The 19,070-nt window shown below is 42.3% G+C and overlaps 2 protein-coding genes across 9 annotated transcripts in view; both read right to left on the bottom strand.

The window, feature by feature from the left end:
• ZDHHC8 (zinc finger DHHC-type palmitoyltransferase 8) overlaps window positions 1–19,070 on the bottom strand; it is a 118,754-nt gene that overhangs the window by 47,821 nt on the left and 51,863 nt on the right. The gene's annotated exons all lie outside the window — the stretch shown is intronic.
• LOC135282849 (uncharacterized) lies at window positions 1,177–17,739 on the bottom strand. Of its 4 annotated transcripts, none has more exons than XR_010348864.1 (4): window positions 17,636–17,739; window positions 6,048–6,104; window positions 5,932–5,959; window positions 1,177–5,415 (listed from the first exon to the last, which is right to left on the bottom strand). XR_010348864.1 is itself a non-coding variant. In XM_064393036.1 (4 exons), exons 1-4 carry the CDS (start codon window positions 6,944–6,946, stop codon window positions 5,211–5,213), a joined length of 960 nt encoding a protein of 319 aa, XP_064249106.1. In that variant the 5' UTR covers window positions 6,947–9,714; the 3' UTR covers window positions 1,177–5,210. The 4 variants fall into 4 exon arrangements, 1 of the variants encoding a protein (XP_064249106.1); XR_010348863.1 differs by having other exon boundaries at window positions 17,511–17,637; XR_010348865.1 differs by lacking the exon at window positions 17,636–17,739 and adding an exon at window positions 17,185–17,424.

Here is a 19,070-nt window from a genome sequence, read left to right as displayed (position 1 = left end):
CTGTAAGACACACACAAAATCTCTCTCCAGTTTATGTTCTGTGAGAAAAAGCAGTGAATTCACAAATGTATCCTAACAGAGACATAAAGCTCCTCCTAAAGAAAAATCCAGAAGTGAGAGGCACTGAGGCAATGACAAATGGAAGGAGTAAAAGCACAGATAAGCATGAGGAAAGCTCCTCCAACAACACCCTACACCATCACCAGTGTGTCCATGACTTTGTTGAACAGCACTGCAAGATCACATTGAATTTTTTTACTCGTGTAAGCAGTCCTGCTTGGGCCAGAATGACTGAGCAACCTGGCAGGGATGTTCATGGCTTAGTCCCACAGACATGGGTAAGAAGGTAATTGGAATATTCTCCATGCTGCTCACAGGATGGATGCTCTTCTGACTTATCCATAATGCTTTAAGTGAAACATCTCATTGGAGGCAAGAGAAACAGATACAAATACAGTGTGAGAAAAGGATCTTCAAAAACACCATACAGAGCAAGTGTTTGTCACACTTGTGCAACTAAGGTAATTTCTACTGGAAAAATCCATCCCGCCTGCAGGCTAACATTTTGCATATTATATATATATAATATATCATATATTATATATTTTGCATATAGTGAACATAACCAGGAACATGGAAATTTCAACTATGACGCACAGAAAAACAGATACCTTTACATTCTCAAAGCAAGCAAAGTTTTGACTGGCTAGGGGAGAGTTTGAGACACAGGAACCTCATTTTTTGGTCTCAGCTGCCTGCCTTCCTGTAACTCAGCAGCAGCTCTGCACTGCATTAATCTTACTTTGCAAATGCTCCACAACATGGACTGGCTGGGCTTCAGGACAGTCAAAAAAAGCTCAAGTGGAAACTGCTTGTGTTTGCTCAACACTTCATTTTCAGGCCACTTGTCATCTTGGTATTAACAATGCCATGGCAATTCTACTGTGGAAAAATTTCTTATAAATATGGATTTCCAAAACTGAAATGCTTAGATAATAAAAACAGCAGAGACACAAACCCACAAGTAGGATCATGTTTAAGACTGGTTGCAAAATGTGACTTTACTGACAACTCTTCTTAACATCTTTATAAATTTCATATATAAGAAATATGCATTTAGACAATACAGTGAATTACAAAAGTAGCATTGGAAGACTCAAATGAATGCAAGTCGCAGAAATGTAAATAGAGTATTTTATTATTGCATTACATTTTCAGGCTGCATAAATAAGTGTACATGTATTGGCGGCTGTACTAAGCCACTGTGACAACTATGACTTTATTGTGGCAACAAAATGCCAAAAAGTCCCCGGAGATTTAGCAATATTTTCTGACACCACAATCCTGCAGCGATCTCCACAAGCAATTAAATGAAAATGCTGCACTGCCTCCTGCTACATTCCAGAGAGCTGTATCAGGCAATTCAGCCTGCCTAAGCAAAACACTGACAATGTACAGCCAGTGACTGACAGCTGCCAATCAGCCACAACCTCCTGAAATGGTTCCAATAGGCTGGCAAGAGAAATACTACACTGCATTACCCCATAGATGTCAAGAATACCTTCCAAACAGGTTAAAAGGAAAACTCTATTCTTCAAAGGGGAAAAAAAATACAGTTGTGGAAGATGCCAGGTTGGTTTGCACTTTCTGTGCCAGCCCTCCCTGCCACCTCCACCACAGAGAGAGAAACTGGGCCATGGTGTGGGGAGCGTGGCAGCAGCCACCAAGAACATCCAAAGGGGAATGCTCAGCTGAGTCCAGTCAGGCACACAGTCTATTGCTGTCAACTTCTCACTCAGCTGGAGGAGAGGGAAGCTTGCAGCTGGCTGAGATGCACCAGTGCTGGCACTAAGGAAGCCCCTGGGAAGGGAACAGAAAGGATGTAGATGTTTCCCAGGGAATAAAGCAAAAACCCCAGTTAGAACTGACTGCATTGGATTAAGTGTATTAAGGAACAGTAAGTGAAAACAGGGAGAGATATAGAGGAGAGAACAGTGAGACCAAAGTACAGAAGACAGAAAGGAAAGAAGGGTAAAGGAGGTGGCTGAAAGAGCTGCAAGAAAACAATAAGACTGTTTTCCACAGCAGTGACACACTGCAGGCAGTGTGGGTAATTTTTGTTCCAGCAATGGCTTTGGGGAAGACAATCCTTCCACCTTCTTTCCTTCCAGTGTGATGCTGCTCAGTCAGGCACAGTAAAAACCTCTGCCTCAGAAGGACCAACTAAGCTTGTCCTTAGAATAAAGCAGGGAGCTGAACATGGAATGGCTTGGCATCACACAAGACAGGTCATTGAATGCTGGTAAGAAATCTTGCACATCCTCAGGCTCAAAGCTACCAAGGGCACTTCCACAGTAAATTTACAGCATTTCAGTGGTCAAGTCAGAATCACATGGCCTTTAGCTCTTAGAAGTTATTCAATGACCAGCTGCAAATTTTGGCTTCTCTTTTTGGGGGGTGTTCTCCTGCCTAGTTTTGGCTCTATGTCCACTGTGAGCTAGGTTAAGCCTAAAGAGTTGATAGCTCTGCTCTGTCATCCCAGAGCTGGAGTTCACAGAGTTGCAGCCTGTATGTGTTGCAGCCTCTTCCTTGGATTGTTCAGGCAATTCCTGTGTGTACTAAAGGACATTTGCTATGCAGGAATCTGACACACAAGAATTGATTCTAACACATTATCTAGGATTATGTCTGTTTTCATCATGTGTTTCTATTACAAGCAAAATTACTTTCTGGAACTATTGAAGGACCTGACATCAAATAAAGCAGAGCCTCAATTCCTGCCTGGAGGGTCCATGCTGCAGCACAGACTAAATCAAAAGGCAAAGTTTGCTCACAGACAGCCAGACTTTTAAACTTCGTTTGCTCAGGCTGTACCAGAAGCATCCAGCACTAATACAATTCTAGCAAACATAGCAATCATTTGTTCTGCTTGACAAAGGTCACCAGACATCAGCTTCAATCACTGAAGTCCCTTCACCAAATTCTGCTTCAGTGGCAGAACCAAAGCTGGTTCACAATGAGCTGGGGCCCATTTTTTATAGTAAGCAGTCAAGAACATTATGTGTTTTTTATAGTCTGCAATTTTAAATTTACAGGGTATAATCCTGAAAACTAGGATTAAGTTTAATATGCTTTGAATTCACATGATCTCATTACAGGATGAGATGATTCTAGACAGACTCTGCACAACTGCATGGTGAATGTACTCAGGGGCCCAGCATGTGACAGCTATGCACGTAACTCAGCAATTCTGCCTGGAAAGGAGGGTTTGTATAATTTTACTCAAAGAACCTTTTGATTTCAGTCTTAGTCTTTTGGCTAACTGGCAAATTCTGAACACTAAAGTAGCCTGCAATTTAGCAGCAACTTCCCTTAAAGCTCTTAGATTTTATTCTAGGGCACACAAAGGTGCACAGTTTTAAAGAACTTTAAGCTGGTCTCTTTCACTATAGCAAGGTATCAACTTACTCTTATCTTGCAGTAGGATTAGCAAGGTAACAGCAGGTTGATCCCTTGTCTAATTCACAAGTGCAGACTTATGTGGCTTGTGTGTCTAAGTTATACACGGACATTTCCAACTTTCAAAGGGGAAACTGTGATTTAAGTACATGATTGTCTGCCAAATTCCTCAAACAATCACAGATGTTTCATATATGTCTGACTTAAGAGGGCTGACTGCTGAAACCTAGACTTATCCAAACCACTACAAATTCCTCTACAAGCCATTTGTCTAGAGGCAAAGGACGAGATCTAGATTTATGGATCATGACACAAACTTATAAATCTTTGCTCTTAGTTTACGATTTAAAAAACATTTAAATATGGAGTTTGTCAGTCGAAGTAGCTTTTGGTCCTTTAATTCTGAGCTCCAGTTTAATGGAGCAGAAGCAGCACTTGTGTTTCCCTGCCTTACTGTGCACTTACAGGTTTTGTACAGTGCCAGTGTCTGCAGCATGGACACAAGTAACCAAACCGGCAGAGTTGTGGGAATGCAGCTGCCACCTCCACCATGGGGAACAGCAAAGATGAGGAACCTTTTCCCCCCCAGCCTCACCAGTGGGAGGAAGAGCCTGCAGGGTTCCCTGCAGAAAACTCTGCTGCTGCCACAGCAGCTATTGCTTCTCCATCCTCCTGAGGAGGTTGCCTGGCATGGAAGGAGCAGACAGCTTCTGAAAACCCACCTGCCCAACACACTGAGTCTGTGCTGTGTCAGTGTCACTCAGCTGAGGATGGGGTTTGGTTTTTCAAACTGCTTGGCTTGATAACTGTGGAGCAATCCCAGAACTGCCTCATGTTCAGCTTCTACTCTACATCAAGTTGCCCTCAAATCACTGTTGCTTGACAATTCCAAAAAAAAGAACCTGCCTTCAGTTTCATCTGATGTACCAAACTTCAACAATTTTGGGGTGACTGAACATAAAATTTTCAATCTGTGACAAATGCCTTTTTCAGTTAATTTCTTTAACAAGCAAAAGAAAACCACTTTTTGCCCAGTTAAAATCCAGTATCTTAATCTTTATGATACTAATGGTGATGATGTTTGGGGCCTAAAATTTGGCAGGGTGTTGCCACTGATTTCTTCAAACCAAAACTTTTAATCATATATTATCCCAATTTTTAAAATAGCTTTAGCTGGTTCAAAACACCATTTTTTCAGTGAATGAGTTATTCAAAAATCCTAATCAGGGACCCATTTTACTAGAAACTGTATAAACACAGCTGCTAGAAAGGCTCTGGTACAGATTGCAACAAAATGATTTGAATTCTGTTTGGAGAAGAACCTCACAGTGGCAACTTAAACATGTCAAACACACTTCTGTGGCCCCAAAAAGTAATGTGAAATGGTTTGATTAAAAATAAACCATAACAAGTGAAATCAAATACTGAAATACAAAGAGCAGAAGGTGGAGCCAAAGCAACCATGATGTAAGTTTATGAGAATTTGCTCTTGAAGAGCAACACTCACGAGTAAAAGAGGAAGAAGAAGAGCTGGCAAGGAAAAGCTCTGAGGAAAGAGAAGTGAAAATAACCTGAGGCAAAACCAGAGCCAAGGAGGCCACCTGAGAGGTGCTCTGCCTGTGAGAGCACTGCCAGCCCTGGCCATTGAAGCATTTGAGGAACCACTAATCCTGAAGGGAGGCTTCCAGGATATAGCATAACATGTGGAAGACTCTTCAAATTGCATTCTGCTTCAGTCAGGTCATTTTCATTCAAAAGAATTCACTGCTTTCAGGGTTCAGGAGAAACCCATTGTGGAGCCAAAACCAGATGGGAAAATGCTTAACAACGTGCAGAGTACTCAGTGCCAAGAGAAAGGCCCAATGCAGCCATTTGGAGACCAGGTTCATGAGGCTGCAGGTGGAAAGCAGTGAGAGGGCTGCTCCAGGTAGCTGCTTCCACAGACTCTTCTGGATGCTGCAGAAAAAGATCAAAAACAGGTTACACACACTCTGCAGTGGTTTTACTGAGTGGGGTGGGGAATGGGAAGGTTGTTTGGTTTATTTGCTCGGTGTTGAAATAGCTCTCAGTTGCAGCTACAGAGAGCTATAATCCCTGCAATCATTTTATTGTGTCACAGAAACATATATTTGAGGTAGTCTGGCTGGGATTTATTCAGTACATATAACAGCAGCAAGGAGTTTTCAAAAAGGGGTTTGTGATTGGATTGATGGACATGTAATCACTTTGGAAGGCAAGATGAATCACTCAAACTAGTGGGGTGAAGCAAAAATACACACTGAATTCCCCTCAGCCAAGGAAACAAAAGAATAAATTATCACATTCTACATGAACTGGGTAGAAAAAAAGGACCAGAAAATTTTCCAAGACAACTGACTTCAATCAGTATTTGAATTTCATATCCAAAGGATTTCTAGGAAGAATCTTTTTGGAATGGATGTGAAATTTGTAATAACTCACTATATAGCTTACCTTCTTGCTGGTACTTTTATTCTCATTCCTAGGAGAAAAGAGGAACATATCAGTGTTGCATCACTGGGCTGAAGCTGGGGGTGTACTTAAGGGAATTTTCAAAAAGATCTACTTACCAAACTCTGTGCCTCTCAGGTGAGGAAGGTCCCTGTAATTTGAGTTCTTTTGGTGATCTTCAAATTAAAAAAAAAAAGGGAAAAAAGAAAAAAGGGGGCTGCATTCTCAGGTTGCAAATGCTGGAGTTACCCCACTTGAACAATCAGTGATGGCTGCTGCAGATGAAACTGGCTATGGCAAAGTATGCACACTGCATAGCAGACAACTTAAATCTCTTCTCAGGCCCACCTGTACCATACAAAGAGGGGGCTGCATTCAATTCCATAACCAGGCTGGGTTGCTTGAGCTTTCCCTTGAGTATTTCTGCTTGTTCCTTAAACTTATCAGCTCTTTTGACTGGACAATTTTGTACAGAATAAATGGTTCTTCCAAAAATTCCATTATAGACTATGGATTTCCCCCCCCCCCCCCCCCAGATTCTACTTCTGCTGAAGTCCAAGTCTTCTCTTGGACTTTCCCTGCTGGCAAGGCAAGAGATCATTGCTGTCCTTTGGATTGTTTTTGCTTTCTTGTTTATAGGAAGCAGTCTGGGCTTCCTAATAGGCTGCACCTGTGAGAGATTTGCCCAAGCAGCAAAATCACTCCCAGGAAAACAGTTCTTAGCCACAATACTTAATAATGATCTTTGGGATGTACTGCCTGAACTGCGCATTTCAGCATGCTGACTCACAAAATGTTTCCATGAAATGGAGCTTTTGGTCTTATCATGAGGATACTTCTTGCTGGGAATGATCTTGATGCTCATTTTCTTTATGCAGAGATTGCTAATTTGTGGAGGGAGATGAGGATAGCCAAGGAGAGCTCCAGGGGTCAAATCAAGGACAGGAGCCAGGCCACACGGTAGGGTAACTACAGATCCCTGTATTTTGCTGCAGTATTTGTACATCCAGCACTGCATTAAGAAATCTGACACAAAACCACAAACGCTGCACCGTGTTCAATTCTGGCAACCTAAGTGAGCTATGGAGCCCAAGCCCAGCAGGAGGAAACCTCTACAATATGTTTGACAGATGTTTGTTCTTCCACAGCCCCTCCCTGTAATGGCACCCATAGACTCCAGTACTTGAGTGCATGGCTCTCTGTTTGAGCTCAGTTTTGGAAGGTATTTACAATCCTGGCAGAGAATCGTATTTCTACCATAGCAGCTACTCAGACTCTCTGACAGGACACAGGACAAGATGATTTCAGGCATAAATTGACTACCAGAGAGATCAATGTGTTTATTTTGCAGCTTTATGAAGAAAACACTGATGGATTTTCAATGCCTTATCACATCTCTTCCACGGCCATGTGACTGGCATTACTTTGGACCTTTAAGCAAAGAAAACTTTCAACTCCACTAATAGATATGAGCCAAGAAATGTTTTTTGGACCTCACAGGACTGCTTACATGTTAACTAAATGCCTGTAATTACTGATAAATTCTTAGCTGGGGTTGAACATAATTAAGATTTCTGTTGATTATCCAAATCCTTGGAGACCTCTTAACTTTGCACAGTGTGTTTATTCCAATTGACATAAGTCAGTTTTCTTGAGCCTGTAAGGAAATCCTTCTGGGATGGATGTTGAGTTGGTCAGAAGTGTTTGATTTAATTGTAAAAGCTGAGGACTTCTGCCTTCCTCAGTGCAGTAAAATACAGTCTAAGTTCAAGTTTCTATACTTGCTGTGACAATTTGTCCTTTCTATCCATTTTTTTCTTGCTAGCAGAGTCTTTGCATGCTTTCTCAATCTCTGCTGAGATTAAGCTGCTATACTTTAACAGACAATACAAGCAATATTCAAGCCAGTAACTTAGATATGATGGGACTGCTTTGCTAACAGGATTTTTCAGGAGGATAATGGAGATATTTGTTCCAGTCTCAAACTCTAAAAGTTAAAACCTACAAGTTAAAACTTTCTCTTAACTTCTCTGACTGTCAGCCACTGACAGCACAACCAGAAGTACAAGGGGTGTACAGTATGATACTACAAGGGAAGAAGATAAAACTGTGTGTCTACAGTCAAGTGCCTTTCCATTTTCATAAAATTGACAGAACCTTGTCTGGTTGATTCTTTAAAGAACTCACCTAAGGAATCAGGTAAAAGATTAACTTATACTAACTTCTGAAGTAGAAGAATGAAGTTACAAGTGGGATATAGACTGTGTCAAGTTTTGATTTTTCCTTACTTAAATCCTCTTGCCAAATATGATTAAAACATTGTTTAGGTTGCACTTATCTTTTTTTCATAGTACCAGAATACAAACACAAATTTAAATTACCTCACAGTTCTCAGTATTATCTTAAGATGGAGCTTAAAACCTTCTTTCTAACATATACCTTTGATTATCCTAGGTTTTGATTATTAACAGCAAAGTTATTTTTGGAGAAGTAAATGTTTATTTCCAAATTAAAAAGACAAAAAACGTTGCTACTAAACAAATTGCTTCTCTCCGTAATCAAATTCCCCTGTCAAAACTAGACTGACTCTCAAATGAATGACCTCTTACATCAAGACTCCAGCAATAACCAGAGATAAACTGACCATTGTCACAGCACAGAAAGAGTCAAGTTTCAAGACTTTTTTACCACCCCCTTTCACAAATAGAGAAGGGATGCACTGAGGATATTAAAATACTTATCAAGTATGAAGGTAATACAAATAAATCTTCTTAAAATGTTGTGGGCCAGTTCCCACAGCTGGGATTTAGCTTTTATGTTGAAAGACCTTGGTTCAAACGCACAAACTCTTTTGGGGTCACTGCATAAGTGCTTTAAGTTTCCAAAGATAAGTAAAAGATCAGGTTCATGGTCTGTTCTCCTTAATAAATAACAGTAATAACATGAATCATTCTCCCCTTTCTGAGTCAAAGCTTCCCAGAATCATTCCAAACTTCCCCCCTCCAGCCTTATTTTCTAATAGAAATCCCTAGTAAAGTAAAATGAGGAAATTCAGTGCTTGTTTGCAAGAAGTATTCCCTCCCACAGAGCCAGCATTTTTCCACCCTTGGAAAAACACTGCTTCCCAAAATGGGGCACTGCATTACATCAATATCCCTGTACATGAGCAGGCAGAGGCATGAATTCCCCCTGTTTCTGAGGGCAGGGCAGCCCCCAGTGTGATAAAAAGCCTGAGCCAGCAGGTGTCCATTCCCAGCCCAGGATCAGCCCAGGTATCTGGGGACAGAAGTGCTGGAGCTGTGCTGCTCTGCCAGGGAACTGTGCAGGCCAATTCCCCACCAAGTCTGTTCCACACAGGCACACACAGTCAGTCTCCTGGGAAACCTCTCCCTGCTTCAGTTCTGACAGCATTTGAAACTCTTAATGGAGTAATTCGACTCAGCCTTAACATAATCAGATTGATCAGATGAAGATGTAGAAAATGGTTACCAAAAACTATTAATTTCAGTGTTTTATCTGGCAGAAACAAAAATAAGTTCTGGTAAGGATGAAGATGTCAGGGGAAAACATCCCCAAAGGATGAGAGAGAAACTGGAGTCACAAAGGCAAACACATGGTAGAGAATCAGAAAATCCTCCACTGGGTTCCAACTCCTAAATTAACGGTGTTCTGACGCACGCCAGGGAAAGGCTGCAGTGAGACAATCTGGTTGTTCCCTTTATGAGATGAAAACAATCTCTTCTCCTTGCTCAACCTTTCACAACAATCCCATAAGGAATCGCTCCAGCCAGGCACACGCAGAGCCAGCACACCCCCCCAGCCAGGCTGCGTGAGGCAGGTTTTCCCCACCACCAATCCCCTGGGTCCAAAGGGTCACTCCACAACCTCCCAGCTCTTCCAGGGACTGGAGTGTGGGTGGAAGGCACAACTGTCAGACCTGCAAACCCACCTGCAGGACTCCATGGCATGTGGGAATGGGAGGAAGGTTATCTTTTGACAGTAGAAAAGAAATGCAAACTTTAATTGTTATATAGGCAGTGCCTAGCACATGTGAGCAGGGATGATAAGGAAAATACCTATAGCAGTTCAAATTGGGTTTTAAATAGAAAGGGCTTAATCCATTTCTAATTAAGTCCCACGAAGTAGTGAACTGACATTCTAAGTGTATGTATGCAAAAGCAGCTGAGAAGGGAAGCTGGGTAACTCCTCTCAGCACAAGCTGGATCACTTCTGCAATCTGTAACTCATCTACGGACAGCACTCACCGTGCCAAAACTCCACGTGGCCACTTGGAACTGGAAAAGAAGCCAAAAGCAGAGGACAGGCATCCAAAGGGAACACAAAAGCAGATTCCAGCAGCTTTGCTTAGGGGCTCTATTCACGCTGCTTAACCCCACACAATGCAGCCTGGCAGCCCTTGCCTGACCAAATTAGCAGCGTGTCCCTAATGAGCCTGACATGTCAGGATGCTGCCATTAACCAAGGAGTCGATGAGACTTCCCTGCTGCCTGCCCGGGTGACAGACCTGTCCCTCTCACACATGGCCACTTCCTTACGGGCAGGCCGGTGACCTGTTACAGAGGGTTGTGATTTTGGATTTTTACAATGGTGTTTTCAGTTTACAAGTAACTACAGCCTTAAGCCAAAGGGCAGAGAAAGTGCTCAAATAGTACTAAATTTGCTGAAATTATTTCTGCCCATAGAACTGTGCTTAATAAAAAGATACAGAATGGGAATATCCCTGCATTGATCTCCACTCAGACACTGCTCAGCCAGCAGCTGTCCAGGACTCTGGCAGCCAAACACCATCGTGTCCTTCCTCAGGGAAGCAGCCCTGTTGCTTGGTCTGATGTTTTTTGTAAGGACCTCCATCCCTCCACACACTCCAGTTCCAATCTCCAATGTCAGACACTGAAAATAAGAGCCTTCTTACAAGCATTCCCAACCAAAAAGGAACTGTTTTGGTAGATCTGAGCCTTCCTGACCTTGAATTTTTTGATGGACATATGATTCAAGATGAGCTAGCATCACTACTGATCTAAGCTGTGAAAAGGCTTGGATAGAATTGTTCAATATTTAATTACAAAGTTTAGTCTCCTGATATATGATGTTATCTAGATTCAGAATTCCATGGTCTACTTCTATTCGCCTCTTTCCTCCCTAGTGTGTATTCAAGGGCTCTCACAAACAAAATTTTCATAAAAACAGAACCATCAGCCTAAAGGACACTTCAGCTCTTACAAACCTCCCTAAATGTTTACAGTGAAAATGTAGCATGGGAAGCTTCTCTAAATTAGAATTCAGCTGGGTTGATCTCTAAAGCAGTTCAGACAGAGATTGTAACCCCGAGGATTTTCCTAGGCTTCATCCTCCAGCTGGCTCTTTCACTGAAAGATGGAGCGTTATGATACTGCAAATTCAAAAGCAGGGTACTGGGCATAAGATACACACTCAAAGTGCCTGCAAGGATCAAACATAAAAGATACAGAGCACAGTGCTGCTTTCAGAGATATGAAAGATGATGATGATATTTGTTCTACGTTAGATTAAAATCTTCCAATATCAGGTCAGCAGCCGCAAGACTTGGGAACGCTGTAATGACACTTTACTCACACTCTACACATTGGGAAGGCAATTGCCACAGTAAGGAGACCTCAGCTATCCCAAACTGCAGCCTCTTTAACCTGCATTAGTTAAACTGCCTTCCAGCCTGTGGGTCTCTCTTCATTATTCAAGCACAGACAGGAGGAAAGTGCACAATTTCCAGCAGCATGGAAGTTGAAATAGCTCACTGAAATCCAGAGCGACTCCTGGTCATCAGAACAGGACCTGCACATCTGTGTGAAACATGGGCTCCAACATGTCAAAGCCAAAGTTTCCAGCTCTAAGAGCCTCATTCTCCAATAGACAAATTTCACTGATAACAATTGCTTCTCCAGACCACGACTGTCTTTCTTTCTCAAATCCTTGTTTCATCTCACTAACAAAGCAAACAGTACTTAAGCAGCCTGGAGATGTCATGCACAGAGAGTTAGGCAGTCTCATGGAGCTATTTTACATTTTAAAAAGCACTTATATTTTTACATGTCTAAATGTTATGACTTACATTAAAAAAATAAAGTCAATCAACATTTCCATCTGTTAACACTACAAAAATGTTTTTAAATTTTACATTGGATATTTTTTCTTAAACTCCTTTGAGCAGCAAGTTTCAAAACTAATCTGAGTGAAATTCTGGGGGGACAAAATTCTGAACAGAAGACATTTTGCTATTTGCCCCAACACTGACAAAAGTGTGACAACAGCAAAGCATACAACTCACTCTGTCCAAATGACACTTCTGCTCACCTTTTTTTCACACTTATTTAAGATGCTATGAGAAAAGTTGTAAAAAAAGTATCCTGATACATAAATCCTAAGTAATACCAAAAATAAGGAAATATTCCTTCAAGGTAGAGTTCTTAAAAAGCCCCAAGCAAACCCTTCAGTTTCACCTATATGTGAGCTTTCTAAAAAGAAAGTATTACTGAAGAGTCTTATCTCTTATAAACTGATCTGCAATTAAAGCAGAACAATAAAAAACCCCTCAAACACCAACAAAAAAGTCCTCCAAACCACTTTTGTGACCCTTTTGCACTGCTGACTCTCCAGAGAGAAGACTTCAAACTAAACACATCCATGAAAGCAGCAGCACACATTGGTTTCAACTGGTTTTGAAATCCCACCTCCTTTTCCACCAAACAAAAAAACCACCCTTTTTTGCTTAAGCCAAATGAACAATAATTTGCTTTCACACAAGCTCAGATACCTTACAATAATTGCAATAATAATTCGATTTTAGAAGTTAATTTCTCAGCCATATTGCTTGGGGGAGAAAAAAAGGGCAAAAGAAACCTCCAAAGCATGCAAAACAGTAGTAACAAAGACATTTGGGTTCAGATTTCTCTGAGATTGTCAAAAGTGTATGTGAGGCACTAACCTAACCTTATTCTTGCTGGTTTAGTGGCATTGTTCATCCTTGTTTCCTACATCTTGCAGAGCAAGAAGATATGGGAGGAGACGCAGATTTTTGTCTCAAATCTGCTACTGTGGACTTTAGACCAGAAAGAATTTCTGGATGGAAGACAGAGAGAGAAGATACATCCCACATGACACAACCCAACACCACACAAAATACAACCTTACTTAAGGGAGAAAAATACAGATAGGAAGCTGTATTTAATTCCTGTCCATTTTACTAATTATCCCAAAGGGTATGTCTGTGCTCAGTGTTGCTAATCAGAGTGTGCAGAAACAATACCCTCTCTGCACTTAGAGCCAAATTTGGAGGTCTGCTGTCCAGTTCATAATGTTTAGGGTTTCTATGAATAAGCTTAATTAAGCCTTGGAGAATATCCAGGCTTCAGGGCATAATTCCCACACAGAGCCTTTGAAATAAGATTTCAGCATCATTCCTCCAGGAGACAAATGGATTTGAGTGATACAGCATCATATTTATTTCTCCTTTAACCTGAGATAGCTTAAAATGGAACATTGTTATTGAGCAGGAGCCAGGTCTTCCTTTATGTATTTTGTGTATTATGTCCTGGAATTTATCCAGATCCACCATTAGAAAGCATCCAGAAATAAAATGTGGAAAAGAGTATATGAGCAGTCCCAGGCTACAATGAATAGCACCTTACCCTTGTTTTTTAAAAAACTCATCCCATGTACCACCAAACTGCTGGAAAAACTCTTTCTTCCCAAGCCCTCTCTTCTCCCTACCTCATCACAGGTTCCCATTCAAGGCCAGTGACTCAACACCTCAACAGGGAAAACAGTCCAGGCTGAAATTTATACCCAACAGGATGGGAGAATGTTAAGATCATTTCAAGGGGGAAGGAAGGAAAAGCCATTAGCAGTCAGAAAGGAAGCACATTTCAATAAGGCTCTTTTGTCTTTAAAAAAGGGAAAGCAAGCTAAGAAAAGTTCTCCCCACTACACAGTTGTGCTTACATAGATTTCTTGCTTGGAAAAATCTCTGATTTTGGCAAAAATGACACAAAATAAGAAAAAACACTGAAGTGCTTAAGAAAAGAAACCTTCTAAATAACAATAACATGGATCTGTTCTGGAAGAGATCTAAATATTTGCACCTTCCAAGTAAATAGGAGGAGCCAAGGCCTGAAGGTGCCAGATAAAGAACATGCAGAGTCATTTTTCACAGGAGCAATGACCGACTGTCAGACTGGCTCTGGGTGAGTGGCTGGGCACACACCAGGGACACGGTGCTGATCCTTCTTTTCTTTTCTGTCTCACAAAGAACATATGACACAACACCCCAGTGTACCCCAGAGGCTTCTCTCGTTGCCTCTGTGAGCCCACCAAGGTACAAGAACTCTTTATCATGCAACTGTCCACTCCAAAACGGAGAATTCAGCAGGGACACAGGCAATGAGGTGCTGCTGCAAAGGAGGTAAGGCTGAGCTCCCTAGTACAGGGCCTGCAGCACACTCCAGAGATGTAAGACTTGGAAACATAAATAAGTCTTTGATTCACTTTTCTTCCACTACTACAGTGAGCAAATCCTGGAAGCAGGCAAGGGTACAGAGCTGGGAGAAGTGCCAGGCAGGTTCCTCCCCGAAATGGCATCTCCCTGAGCTGCAGGGGCTGTGGGACCATCCACCCACTGGCACGGAGCTGAGGCCCTGAGCAGAACAGCACTGCTGTTCTTGTGCCCCTGCTTGCAGCACATGCCTGGGTAGCTTTTCCAGAGAAGTTGCAGCTCCTCCTGCAGCTGTGCCCGTCCATCTGTTTCCTGCCTTTGATGAAAACTCTGCAGCTCGGCTACACTGGATTTGAGCCTTAACAGGGATTGTTTTACTTTCCCCCAACCCTCTCCAGTGGAAATCAGATGCGTAAGCACAGCTATCTCTCAAGATCACAGAAGATAAAGTATTATGGGTTATCATATTAGCTCCCTTCCATCTGACAGCTCCAAGAATAGGAACATTATGTACCTGTCACTGCTTGTCCCCATTGAACAAAGCCACAGTACTTTATGCTTTCATTGATAAGTTTAGGCCAAGAAGAACAAGTTCAAAGCACCCCCAACGCAGGCAGTCCAAACCACCCAATGGTGGGTGGCACCAGCTGCAGCCCAGAGCACCTTTGCATGCACTGCAGACACAGCTTGGCCTGGTTCGTGCCACCACACATAATGTGCTCCTCAGAAAAGGGCCAAACAATAGAAGATTTGTGAGATAATGTACTGGAGCAAAGCTGAGTACTTAACATTTTGAAAAGTACAAGGGCCTGATGGGGCCGAGCAGAGGCACACACTGAACAAAACCTTTCAGAGGCAGACTGGAGCTGCCCACATGCTACCAGCCACCGGCCTCCGACAGGCACGAACTGAGGCTCGATTGTGTAACGCAGATCAGAGGCTTTCACCACAAGTCTGGCAAACTGAAAAGCTCTCTTAAGTTTTCAACAGCGGGGCTGTTAGCAGGAAGCACAGTTCATATGACCCTCACAGCCTTCCCAGGAAGAAAAGCACCAGCATAGAAATGCAATGGAGAGTTGGGATCAGCACTTGTGTGATAGTAAAACAGATCCTAATAGCATCTGCTGCCCTTCACTTTATTTGAAGAGGCTTTTCCTCTGCATATTTCAACTCTCGGCATTTGCTGAATAGTTTTTGACTACAGAAGGTGTTCTTATTTAGCATAATTACAAAACTTATTTAGACTAAGAACCCATTATTCTTCAGTTATGCCCAAAACATAATATTGCTTGAGCTCAGGAAAGCAGACTCCCTTCCCAGGCCTGCTCCGAGTAGCTGTGGTGTGGGACTGCTGCCCAGGACCTGCTGGTGACGAAGGAGCCACACGCACACCTGAGCAGACTGTCCCTCCCAGCCTGGGGACCAGCACAGCTTCTCCACGGAGACAGCTGGGGCTGGATCTCCTCCCTCCACACAAGGAGCCAAAAGCTGGCAGCCCCAGCCCTGGCATGAGCTGTGCTGCCAGGGCACTCTCTGCAACACTCTCTGTGATCCTTGCCTGACACTGTGCAAAGAAGGCACCACTGCTGATTTAAGAGCACTCTGAGCTGCAGTTGTGGGAATCAGGGACAGTATTCTGGCCAAGCATCTCATCTGGCTTGTTCCAACACTCCTTTTCAGGGAACTGCTACTGGCTACAGTCACAGACAGGATATAGGGCTAGGTGGACCCAGCACAGCTGAACTCATAGTTGCAAAAGAGCCATGTAAGAGGAAATACATATCAACACAGATTAAGTTTTTAGGTGTCATACTGGGAATAATTTGGCCTGCAGAACTTTGGCAACAAGGGTTGAATAGCATGCTGTGACTTCCAGATCTGCATGCCTGACAGAGCTCCTCAGTCAAACAGCAATTCTCATCAAGAGCCTCTCTGGTCATTCACTGTGAAATATTCTCTTCAGAGGAAAAACTGCTTTCAAGTTAAAGCAGGGGTTTTTAATTTAAAATTATTTTTAAACCTACTGCTTTTTGGCCTGAAGCCAGTAGACAAAATTCCATTTGTATTTATAGATCAGATTACCTTCTCATCATTCACACATCCATCTGTTTAGAAGGTGCACTTTTCATTTATACCTTCTTAGGGGAAAAAAAAAAAAACAAACCCCAAGCCTTTTAATTTTTTCAAAGCCTTTCAATGACTATAGCTGAAATTAACAGCACCCACTTGTGCATAACTTCATTTCATTGCTATTTGTCATATAAGCCTACATACTGTAACTACAATAACTTAGATGACAGCAAGAAGTAAGGAATTGGACAGAAACCTGTAGAAATATGAACAGCCTGTAGAAAGATGAATAAACCTGGGGTGGGTTTGGGCCATCTGATTCTGAATGGATGGGGAATGGAGCTCCTGCCTGCCAACACCCTGCTCGCTTCCCACGCTGCCACAGCTTAACACCACACCACAGGCTGTAAAACCCAAACCAGGAAAAAGGGAACAGGCCAACACACTGCTGTACAACTAACAATCGCTTTTAACAAACACTACTTGGATGGATGCTACAATCAGAGAGTTTTAAGATTTGGGATTGTCTTTAGGGTTTTTTTTAAGTAAAAGCTCAATCATCTGCCTTAGATACATAAGGCATATTCATGTCACAGACCACAGATAACAAAAAATGTTTGGATAGCTCTCTTTTCAGGTGTACTCACAAACAAGAACAATATATCAGTACTCTCCACACAATCATCCCCCTTTGCAGTTACCTCAAAATAGTTCAACCTGCAGAAATTCAAACTTTACTATCTGCTGCTACAGGAAGCAAGAGGGAACCATGTCTGAAGTGGAAATGTTGATTATCAAAGCCATTCATGCTTTGGACCAGATTTTGGCAGGGGCAGCTTAAATCCTGCCCCAAATATCCCCCTGCTGCCCCTGTTTCAGCCCAGGCACAGCCCCACTGAGCAGAACAGCCCTGAGCTGAATACTCAAGAGCCAGGTCCCCCACTACAGCTCTTCCCAGAACCACTGTCATTCCCCATTACCCAGGCAGATTAAGGATAATAACACTAATATGAAAGAAAATATTTACTTAATGCTGTAACCTCAGCAGTGATTGTTCTGGAATGAGCAGTGGTAACAATGCCTCGATCACTGTGAGCAAAGGCCTGTTTTGCAGAGCAGCCTTGGAAGCCCCACCTGCAGCTCTGAGCTCACCTGCCAGCAGCTGCAGATGCTTAGTCACCTCCCCAGCACAGCAAACAAGCCAGCAGCCTCGTCTGTGCCTGCTCTGATTTCATTTGCAAAGTTACAGATGTGCCTACTCAAAAGCACCCTTTACAGGCAGCTCCTCACAACATTAAAGCCCCTTTACACCTTCTGAATAATTCTAGCTGCCTGTACAGCAGGGATGTTATTTGTTATCCCATCCTTAGGGATTACAGTGGAATTACTTTGCTGTATATTATTCTCTACCTAAATATGCAAAAATCACGCTGACTGCTTGTCTGTGCAGGAAGTAAGAGTTTCAGCTGTATCAAAGGGGAGGAAAAATCCAAGCTGTGTCTACAGTGAACCTCCTCTAACATCCCTCCCCCCACCTGGTACTGTGCAATTTCAATGTCAGCACTACTGTAGTTCAGCCAGACTGCCAAAGCCTGCTTAAAAACTGAGCAATGGAGATTAGAGATGGAGTGGCTCAAAAATGAAGTTAAGCAAAACCTTTATGCATTTATCATAAAATGATAGGCTTCATAGTCCATGAGGATATTACTTGGAAAACAATCTGCAACTGTGATGAATTTCCTTAAGCTTCTGCAACCACAGGTCTGTACAAAATGGGATTAATTCAAAACCTTATCAGCAAAAATTCATATGGCCCAGTTCATGGATCCTGCTTTACAGGGTTAAAATTTAAGCTATCTGGTATACTATGGAGGAAAAAATTGTTTTTATAACCACACTTATGATTCTCAGAGCACAATTCTGCCCTTGAGCAGGTTTGCTATTTCACTGTTAATAATGAAAGCCTAAAGGAAAAGCTCAAAGGAACTAAAAGGAAAAAGAAGAAATTAAAACTATTTTTTTTTTGCATTTATGTCTTCTGCTGACATTGCCATTTCCCCAAAATAAATATTTATTATACTCCTTAAGCAAAATAAGATTTAATCATTTAATCCATGGTTCAGCTTTGAGATAATACTGAGCATGCTATGGGTTTTAGTTCGAGCCTTGTTTTCTTGAGGTACAAGCCGTAGGTGAGAACACCCTGAACAAGTGTTTCTTGTGCTGCTGATGTAGAAAACAAAGCTTGGGCATCCTGGGGGACTTTTTTCAAGTGCAGTGAGCCACATGCCTGTTTCTACAGTGATATGACAGCACCAGCCTCTCCCATCACTCAGAGAGGCAGATCCATGAAGCAGCAGCTTGTGTTCATGGGCCATCAATTGGATTAATCCTGCTGTGAGCAGATGGCTCTCCCTCACCTTACAGCATGGAGGCTGTGATAAAGACATCAGTCATGGATAATTCAAGTTATCAGAAGCTCCATCAGAAGCACGTAAAGGGTGCTGTCTGCACACCAGCTGGCTTCAGGAAGTGGGTTTTGACTCAAGTTTGCACAATTTTGATTTCAAACCAGCCTTTTCCTATT

This window comes from Passer domesticus, chromosome 17 (assembly GCF_036417665.1).
Source record: "Passer domesticus isolate bPasDom1 chromosome 17, bPasDom1.hap1, whole genome shotgun sequence".
Lineage (NCBI taxonomy): Eukaryota > Metazoa > Chordata > Aves > Passeriformes > Passeridae > Passer > Passer domesticus.
This window is presented reverse-complemented; position numbering and strand designations above follow the sequence as displayed.